This window comes from Arachis duranensis, chromosome 1, assembly GCF_000817695.3.
Source record: "Arachis duranensis cultivar V14167 chromosome 1, aradu.V14167.gnm2.J7QH, whole genome shotgun sequence".
Taxonomy (NCBI): Eukaryota; Viridiplantae; Streptophyta; class Magnoliopsida; order Fabales; family Fabaceae; genus Arachis; species Arachis duranensis.
This window is the reverse complement of record NC_029772.3, coordinates 12115029-12125543: the sequence shown is the minus strand read 5'-3', so window position 1 is coordinate 12125543 and position 10515 is coordinate 12115029. Positions and strand designations below refer to the sequence as shown.

The 10515-nt window shown below is 38.0% G+C and overlaps 1 protein-coding gene across 1 annotated transcript; it reads left to right on the top strand.

The window, feature by feature from the left end:
- The first annotated feature begins 9413 nt into the window (after positions 1–9413).
- Positions 9414–10028, top strand: LOC127747597 (secreted RxLR effector protein 161-like). Its single transcript, XM_052261662.1, has one exon. It carries the CDS (start codon positions 9414–9416, stop codon positions 10026–10028), a length of 615 nt encoding a protein of 204 aa, XP_052117622.1.
- The last annotated feature ends 487 nt before the right edge of the window (positions 10029–10515 follow it).

The following is a 10515-nucleotide window of genomic DNA, read 5'->3' as shown; positions in this document are numbered from 1 at the left end:
AAATGTCAAGATGAACACCAAGAACACTTTGAAGATCATGATGAACATCAAGAGCATATTTTTGAAAAAAAATTTATGCAAAGAAAACATGCAAGATACCAAACTTAGAAATCTTTAATGTTTAGACACTATGAATGCAAAAATGCACATGAAAAACAATAAAAGACACACAACAAGAAAACATCAAGATCAAACAAGAAAACTTACCAAGAACAACTTGAAGATTATGAAGAACACCATGAATGCATGGATTTTCAAAAAATGCAAGAAATATATTTTTTTTTTAAAACATGCAATTAACACCAAACTTAAAAATTGACTCAAGACTCAAACAAGAAACATAAATTTTTTTTTATTTTTATGATTTTATGATTTTTTTTTGTATTTTTATTATTTTTTTCGAAAATATTCTTTAGAAAAACGAAAATAAAGACAAATTTTTGAAAGATTTTTTAAAAGAAAATAAAAAGAAAATTACCTAATCTGAGCAACAAGATGAACCGTCAGTTGTCCATACTCGAACAATCCCCGGCAACAGCGCCAAAAACTTGGTGCACAAAATTGTGATCATCAACAATGGCTCCAAAGGCTTGGTGCTCTCAAATGTGAATCACACTTAGTCATAATTCCGCACAACTAACCAGCAAGTGTACTGGGTCGTCCAAGTAATACCTTACGTGAGTAAGGGTCGATCCCACAGAGATTGTTGGTATGAAGCAAGCTATGGTCATCTTATAAATCCCAGTCAGGCGGATTCAACTATATTAAGAGATTATTGGATTTTCGAATAATAATAATAATAAATTTAAACAGAAAATAAAGATAGAGTTACTCATGTAATTCAATGATGGGAATTTCAGATAAGTGTATCGAGGTGATGTGTTCCTTCCGAATCTCTGCTTTTCTACTGCTTTTATCCAATCTTTGTCACTCCTTTCTATGGCAAGCTGTACGTAGGGCATCACCGTTGTCAATGGCTACATCCCATCCTCTCAGTGAAAATGGTCCAAATGCTCTGTCACAGCACGACTAATCATCTGTCGGTTCTCGATCATGTTGGAATAGAATCCCTTGATTCTTTTGCGTTTGTCATCACGCCCAGCAATCGCGAGTTTGAAGCTCGTCACAGTCATTCAATCCCGGAATCCTACTCGGAATACCACAGACAAGGTTAGACTTTCCGGATTTCCATGAATGCCGCTATCAATTCTAGCTTATACCACGAAGATTCTGATTAAGGAATCCAAAAGATATGCGTCCGGTTTAAGGTAGAACGGAAGTGGTTGTCAGTCACGCGTTCATAGGTGAGAATGATGATGAGTGTCACGGATCATCACATTCATCATGTTGAAGTGCAACGAATATCCTAGAATAGGAATAAGTCGAATTGAATAGAAAATAGTAGTAAATTGCATTGAAACTTGAGGTACAGCAGAGCTCCACACCCTTAATCTATGATGTGCAGAAACTCCACCGTTGAAAATACATAAGTGATGAAGGTTCAGGCATGGCCGAGAGGCCAGCCCCCAAAACGTGATCAAAGGATCAAAAAAACAATCCAGGATGAAAATATAATAGTAAAAAGTCCTATTTATACTAGACTAGCTACTAGGGTTTACAGAAGTAAGTAATTGATGCAGAAATCCACTTCCAGGGCCCACTTGGTGTGTGCTTGGGCTGAGCTTGATCTATCCACGAACTGAGGCTTCTCTTGGAGTTGAACGCCAAGTTGTAACGTGTTTTAGGCGTTCAACTCTGTTTCTGGTGTTTGACTCCAGAATGCAGCATAGAACTGGCGTTGAGCGCCAGTTTACGTCGTCTAATTACGAATAAAGTATGGACTATTATATATTGCTGGAAAGCTCTGGATGTCTACTTTCCAACACCATTAAGAGCACGCCATTTTGAATTATTTTGCTCCAGAAAATCCATTTTGAGTGCAGGGAGGTCAGATTCCAACAGCATCAGCAGTCCTTTGTCAGCCTCCTATCAGAGTTTTGCTCAGGTCCCTCAATTTCAGCCAGAAAATACCTGAAATCATAGAAAAACACACAAACTCATAGTAAAATCCAGAAATATAAATTTAGCATAAAAACTAATGAAAACATCCCTAAAAGTAACTAGATCATACTAAAAACTACCTAAAAATAATGCCAAAAAGCGTATAAATTATCCGCTTATCACATGCAAGGAAAAACAAATTGCTAGACAAGCTAGACAATTACTCACAAATATAATTCCTGGCCACATCCCGATCACCCATGAGAAGATGAGGGTTGACAAGGTTTTTCCCGAAAACGGCCAACAAGACGTCGGTAACCTTCTTGTTTTCGGGAGACAACCCTTTGTATGTTATCTTGGTAAAAGCGTTGGCCCCTGCCCTGAAACGCCAGTACGTCGGTATGCGACGTACCCCCTCTAGAGTCAACCAAAGATTCGCCGACCTTGGGCCGCCCGAAAGGACATATAACCTTTTTTAGCCTTCCCCTCCTTCGAGGGGTTTGTCAGATTAAAAAGGAAAAGAAATACTTCAATAGAGATCGGCAGCTCCAAGTTCTCGCATACCATCTCGAAACAGCGAATGGAAGCCCAGCTGTTCGGATGCAGTTGGGACGGCGCTACGTCACAACGATTAAGTAGCGCCATCTGGAAATGGGAGAAGGGAAGGCGAACTCCCAGGAGAGTAAACATGGCCTTATACAACCACATCCAATCAGGAATCCCGGGAGAGTGCAGATTTATTTTGTATATACGCTCGTTATCGGCAGGAACGAAGGCTGCGTAATTAACTTCCTCGTCGGTTCCTCCGCAAAGGTAGTCGGCCTGTCGGAACTCCTCAAGTTCCTCCAGGGACATTTGGTTTGGGGCCTCCTTTACGTTCGACGTCACCCAGGCGTATCGGTCGTATGGAGCCGGCCTCACGACCCTTACAACACGACCCTGATCCATACCTACAGTGGGGCACCACTCAAAATCAGTCTATAAGGCCGGGAGGTCAGACACACTACTAGAAAACTACGACACTACCAGGAAACTACAAATTGCCTATCCATCAGTCATAATCCTCTAAACAAGAAGGCCGAAAAAACAAAATCCTAAAATGGTAACCCCCCTACAGTACCTACCTAATGCTAAAACACAAGAGGATACGCAATCCACATCAAGCAGTTCATACCAAACTCGCATGCAAAGCCAAAAATAAACACCAATACTGAGGAAAAAGATAGGGAGCTTACCAGGATAAGGATGATAATGGAAAGGGATTGAAGAATTGATAAGAATCTGGATGAAGCAGGGGTCTGCGATGGAGGTTTTTGCAAGGGAGAGGAGAAAACAATGAAAATGCAATGGAACTGCAGCAAAACCAAATGGAAATTGTAAAGAAAACCAACCTTGAGAAGCGTGAAAGACAATGGTATAATGGTCTTTTCTCGCAGGGTTTTGAACTGCCATTAAAGGCATTAAATGCTCGATGCGATAAACGAGGCGACGAAGGACGCACCCCAACAACGAACAGGTTTATGCACGCTTAGGAGGCGCGTCCTCATCACGAGGGACTGGCAAGACGACTGCTAGGCATAAGGAGAAAGGGAACGCGCCACCTACGGTGCTTACGTCCGCATCTGGCGCGTTGGGGGCACTGTTATGGCCCAGCCCAGCTGAGCAGAGTTACCGTGCGACCTGCAACTAACCGGCCTACACGGCCAGGTCAGCGCTTACGAATCGCCCGGTCCCCGGTCCGAACACGTGTCCTTGCTGCCAGCTGCTTGACAGCTGTGAGAAGCGAAGCTTCCTGGAAGGAGGCCTTCTCTTGCGGGGCCCGCCCCACTGAGAAGGTATATATGGGGAGGGTCCTATCCCTCCCCCAAGGTACGTCATCACAACTTTTCTCCCTTACCACCTGTACACCACATTGACTTGGGTATCGGTGTGTCTTTACAGGTGACACCCCCTCTCCACACCAAGAACTCGGGAAGTCGGTTGCTCTAGCTCCATCTCCGCAACACTGAACCAGACAGAAACCCCACCTTACCATCCGAGGGATCTCTCCAAACCGTTCGATACCCGAGTTACCGAACAGTATAACTATAATTTAACACCTAAGATACAGAGAATGATACGCCAATAGCTACCACATTCTCCAACATGCGTATATCGGTATATGTTGCATAACCAATTGTGTAGCAGTAACTTGACTAACTTCTCAATTAATGATCTTCTTTTAATAACTAAGAATCTTTTGCATTTAGTGAGAGGTCTTTGGTTCAACATCCACTTAGAATATATTTTTATATAAGTATATAACATATACATATATAGGGTGCGGGTTGGTCGGGTAGGGTTGAGGCTCAACCCACACCCTACCCGACCCGCACGAAAACCCTACCTGCACCCTACCCTACCCGTTGCGGATCGGGTTGGCAACCCTACCTGATCGAATAGGGTCGGGTTGGGTACCTGCGAGTAGGGTACATATTGCCACCCCTACTTATATGTTGCATAACCAATTGTGAAGCAGTAACTTGACTAACTTCTCATCTTATTTTTAAGTTCATCCTATGTTGATTTGACACTTTTGTGTTAATTACTTGTTAGTAACAACCAACGCAAATATATCTTTCATTATTTTCTTCCCTTCAATATATACGCATTCATTCCTCGTAACCTGTAGAATTCAAGAAACCATAAATCAAAATACATCTATCATGGACACATTAACAATAGATATTCTACATCTGTATATCACAAATAAAGAACTACTTATGCTTTCTCCTCATATCATAAAATGCATCAAAAGCAAGGAATGTTTCAATAGGGCTAACTCTTGAGTTCGTTTCTCTATTCCAACTTGCTTCCCGGAAATGGTTAATTATTAAGGTACGGAAACCATTAGTGGGGAGATTAAGGAATATGTTAGTGGTAAAACCATGGGTATTATATTCTCCACAACCAAAACCATCTTTGGCCTTAAGTGGTCGACATTACCACTCCAACTCCACACTACATCAACGCAAAAGAGAAACAAATGACTATTCCCTTCAATATATATGCAACTAATTAATTAAATTAAAGTCATAATAATGTCACGGTGGATCGATAATGCCACTTGTCTGGTGAAATCATTGTTCCAAACAAGTTTGAGAATTCTTTTTTTCTTTTCTAAAAGAAATTATTTACTAATTAGCTCAAAATATAAAATATCATAAATAATAAACCTTTTTAATAGAATATATAAAGCTTTTAAATTTTAACATATTAAATGCAATAATATATTTAAAAAAGAAAAAAAATTTGTCAATCGATTAAAAAAATTTTTAAACTTTTTAATCATATATATAAATTTTGATATTATATTATAAAATTATTTATTTATAAAATTTAAACTATAAAAATATATAAATAATTAAATCGATTAGCTAAATCTAATAATACTATGTAGTTTATGATCATCTCATTATTATTATAATTGTTGATGTTGTTGAACTTGATCAAGTTGTTGTAGAAAATAGAAATAAGCATCATTCATGATTGCAAAACACAGAAAAGTTCGTTGCAGCCTAGATAGTTGTTATCCTAACTAGCTATTGGCCTCTTGCTACTTTATTCCCTATTACAATAGGAGATATTTTATTTTATTTTTTAAATAATTACATTATAAAAATAAAATTATCGGTGTTAAACACATTTTTAAACCATATACAAAGATTTTCAAGTGAGAGAGAGATTGAATTAATAAAAATCATTTTTGGTGTTTAATCATTCTAATTATATATAGTACACTAAATTTAAAAGATTATTTTAATTTTTATTCTGTCCTATAGTAACAGAATAGAACTAATTAAATAGAAGTTGCAAAAATAAGGAATATAAATGTTAAGTCTAAGTTGATTTTGGGTTTATAAATGATGACAAATATTTCTTTAGGTTAAAAGTCTAATGCTGTTTAATGGGTGTTTTAATTGTTGTAGGCCCAATTATCAAGTTTTATGCTGCACCAGCCCAAACCAGTATAAGCTACTTAGTGCTAAATTGCTCCTTAGTGTTCCAGGTGTAATAAACAAGTCCAATGCTTCCTAAAGCACAGTTCAGCAAATTGAATAGCTATGTATTTGCTAAATGTTAAAAGAGGACAGATGGATCATGCAAAGACATGTGTGGTTCTGTAAAAGCTAGAAAGGAGACAAGGACATCTTCACTCTCCCTATTTCAATGGCAGCAACTATTCTTACTGGAAAGAAAGAATGAGAATCTTCGTGCAGTCAATTGACTACAACATCTGGAAGATCATCCTTAACGGACCAGACGTTTCCACAAAACAAAATGCTGATGGAGAAGTTGTGGCAAAAGAAGACAACGAGTGGACGGAAGAAGAAAAGAAAAAAGTTGAACTCAATGACAAGGCTCTCAACCTGATGCACTGTGCAATCAGTTTTAAAGAATTCAGAAAAGTGCCAAGGTGCAAGACGGCTAAAGAAATATAGGACAAGCTCAGACTCACTCATGAAGGCACTAAGCAAGTGAGGGAGACCAGAATTGACATGCTGATGAAGGAGTATGAAATGTTCAGCATGAAGGAGGATGAGAGTATCGATCAAATGTTCAAAAGGTTCTCAATAATCATCAACAATCTGGATGCCATGGGAAGGAGTTATTCTAAAGAAACCTTAGTGAGGAAGATCCTAAGGAATCTTACCAAGAAATGGGAAGTAAAAAGCACAGTCATCTCTGAAAGGAATGATTTGATCAAAATCACCTAAGATAAGCTAAGAGGCAAGTTGCTGGCCTATGAAACCACTCACATGTCTCAACACAAAGATGACAAAAAGAAAAGTATAGCACTAAAATCAAGAATGACAGCAAAGAAAGAAGAATCTGATGACAGTTTCTCAGATGAAGAAATGGTGCTATTTGCAAGAAAAATGAAAAGATTACTGAGATTCAAAAGCAAGGGCAAAGGAAGCTCTTCATGCAAAGATGTCAAGAAGGATCAAGTCAAGTTCACATGCCATCACTGCAAGGAACCAGATCACTTCAAGTCAGATTGCCCTCAACTAAAGAAAGGCGAAAAATCCAGGAAAGAAAAAAAGAAGGTGATGATGGCAACATGGAAAGATTTGGAGAACGACACCAGCTCTGAGAGCTCAGACTAAGAAGCTCAGCTATGTCTGATGGCTGATCATGATAAAGATGAGGTAGATCTCTCTAACTTATCTATTGATGAACTGCATTACATTATCAAAGACATTACTGTGGACTCTAAGAAACTCTTGGATAAGTATGCTAAATGTAAGACAGAAAATGAGGCATTGAGGACAGAAAATGATCTTCTTTTGAAAAAGGTTAAGGCAACCAAAACATGTAATGAAAATGTTTTAAAAGAAGACAATAGTGCTTTGCGTGCTAAGTTAGAGAAATTCAAACTTAAGCATAAAGTTGCTGCTTTTACTGATTTGATTTATGAAAACAAAAAGCTGAATGAACAAATTAAAAATTTGAATGAAGACTTAGCAAAGTTTGTTCAAGGTTCTCAAAATCTGAACAAGCTGCTTGCTTGTTAAAGGTTTGGGTCTGAAAAGTTTTGGACTTGGATTCAAAGAGGAAAATAAGGCTATTTTCAAACTAAATGTTCACAAATCTGAAGCCTCCTCTTCCTAGCTTTTCAAGCCAAAAGGATTCAGCAGACCTCAGAAATCAGTAGGCAAAAATCATTGTTACAAGTGCAATAGAAATGGTCATGATCCTCCTCAATGTTTCATCTTTCTTAAGTCTTTTGGTAATGATAGTAAATTATATAAAGTTGTTCATGATTTTAATGCTCTTGGGCAACCAAAAAGATTTCACATCAAATGATCCAAATGGATTTGGATACCTAAGGTTAGTTGAAGAACATGCAGGTTTGCCTTACATCCAAAAAGAAATTGGACATGTGGTATCTTGATAGTGGATGTTCAAGGCATATAACCGAAAAGGATACTTTCTTCATTAAACTCAACCATCATTAGGAAGTTTTTGAATAAAACCCCATATGAACTTTGGAAAGGGCATCCTCCCAATCTTAGTTACTTTCATATGTTTGGCTGCAAGTGTTTCATACTGAATATCAAAGAAAATTTAGGAAAATTTGATCCTAAAACACATGAAGGCATTTTTCTTGGTTATTCCACTCATATCAAGGCATATAGAGTTTATAACAAGAACTCCAAAACTGTTGAGGAAACCATGCATGTCACATTCTGTGAGTCTAACTCTGTTCCTAGTGTTTGCATTGATGATAGTCCAGGTTTTGAAGCTGATTTGTCCAAGAATGCTGAGCCAGTTCCTCAAAATTCAAGTTCTCATGAAGTTGCACCTGTCAGCAGCGAAAACTCAAATTTTGCAGGAGAGAATTTGGAATTATCTCCTGTCACTGCAGAAAACATTGATGCAGAGGCCATTGTTGATCAAGAGAAACCTGAATCCTCAACTCAAACAAGAAGGCCCAGGGAATGGAAGTTTTTGAAAAACTATCCTGAAAAATTCATAATTGGTGATCCCTCCAAAGGAATATCAATTAGATCATCTTTGAAAAGAGCTAAAACCAACAACTTAGCTCTCATATCAAAGATTGAACCTCAAAATATCTAAGAATCTCTTGCTGATCCATCTTGGTATTAGCTATGAAGGAGGAATTGCAACAGTTTGAGAAGAATCAGATCTGGACCTTAGTGCCTCACTCAAATGGAAAGAAAGTCACTGGCACTAAATGGATTTTCAGAAATAAATTGGGTGAAGATGGAACCATTGTCTGCAACAAAGCTAGATTGGTTGCTCAAGGATATGATCAAGAGGAAGGGATTGATCTTGATGAATCCCTTGCACCTATAGCTCGAATGGAGGCCATCAAATTGCTCCTTGCTTATGCAGCTCACTGTGGCTTCAAGCTATTCCAAATGAATGTAAAGTGTGCTTTCCTCAATGGCATAATAGATAGAGAGGTTTATGTGGCTCAACCACCTGGGTTTGAAAACAAAACTTTTCCTAACCATGTTTTCAAACTGGCTAAAGCCTTATATGGTTTAAGACAAGCTCCTAGAGCTTGGTATGAGAGGCTTAGCTCTATTTTTATTGAAAAACAAATTTCAAAGAGGAGCCACTGACACCACTTTATTTATTAAGAACTATAATGATCATTTTATTCTTGTGCAAGTTTATGTTGATGATATTATCTTTGGTTCGGCTAATGAGGATTTGTGTGCAGATTTGGCTAAGCTTATGACAAATGAATTTGACATGAGCATGATGGGAGAGCTCAATTTCTTTCTAAGCTTTCAAATAAAGCAAACTGCAGAAGGCATATTCATTCATCAAGAAAAATATGCAAAGGAACTTGTCAAGAAGTTTGGGCTGGAATGTGCCAAGCCCATGGAACCCCCATGCATCCAAATATCAAGCTTGACAAAGATGAACATGCTAGAGATGTTGATGAGACACGCTATAGAGGGATGATTGGCTCTTTGATGTATCTAACCTCCTCAAGTCCCGATATCATCCAAAGTGTTGGAGTGTGCTCAAGGTTTCAATCAAAGCCTAAAGAATCCCATCTCTCAGCTGTCAAGAGGATCATCCGATATGTGCTTGGTACTACTGATTATGGTTTATGGTTTCCTAAGACTGATTCCTTTCAATTAATGGGTTTTTGTGATGCAGATTTTGCTGGGGATAGAATTGATAGAAGAAGCACTAGTGACATGTGTTGCTTTCTTGGGAAATCACTCATTGTTTGGTCAAGCAAGAAGCAAGCTACAGTGGCACTCTCAACAGCTGAAGCTGAGCATATTGCAGCCTCCTCTTGTTGTTCTCAATTATTATGGCTAAAAACTCAATTAGCTGACTATAAGCTGAATGTTTCTAATATTCCATTGTTTTGTGACAACACGAGTGCTATAAATATTTCCAAAAACCCTGTTTTTCACTCAAGAACAAAGCACATTGAAGTTCGATTTCATTCTATAAGAGAACATGTGCAAAATGGAAATTTAAATATTTAGTTTGTTAATTCTGAAAGTCAACTGGTTGATATTTTCACCAAACCATTGATAGAAGAGAGGTTCTGCAAGTTACGGACTGAACTAGGCATTCTTGCTTCATCTTTGTTCTCTTAATGATTCCGATGTTGAGAATTTTTGTGTTTTATCTCATAAATCGCGTTGAGATTTTTTTGGCAGATGATGAGTAAACTTCATTAATTCACTATGGAGCCTAATGGATTCTTAATTGACCACAATGAATGATAGACCTCACGTGCTGGAGCAGTTGTCGAGCTATGGGCTCTCTTTACTGAAACCATTTGGCCCATTTCAATTCTTGCTTTCTCTATAGTTTGACAACTGCATTTCACTTTCATTCGGCCCTTCATATTTTTTTTAACTCATCTAATGGGCTTTCACATTTTTTATTGCTTTTCAATTTTCATTAGGCATCGTTTAATTATGTTTGGTTTCTCTCTCCTGGTATCAACGTCTGAAGGTTACAGCT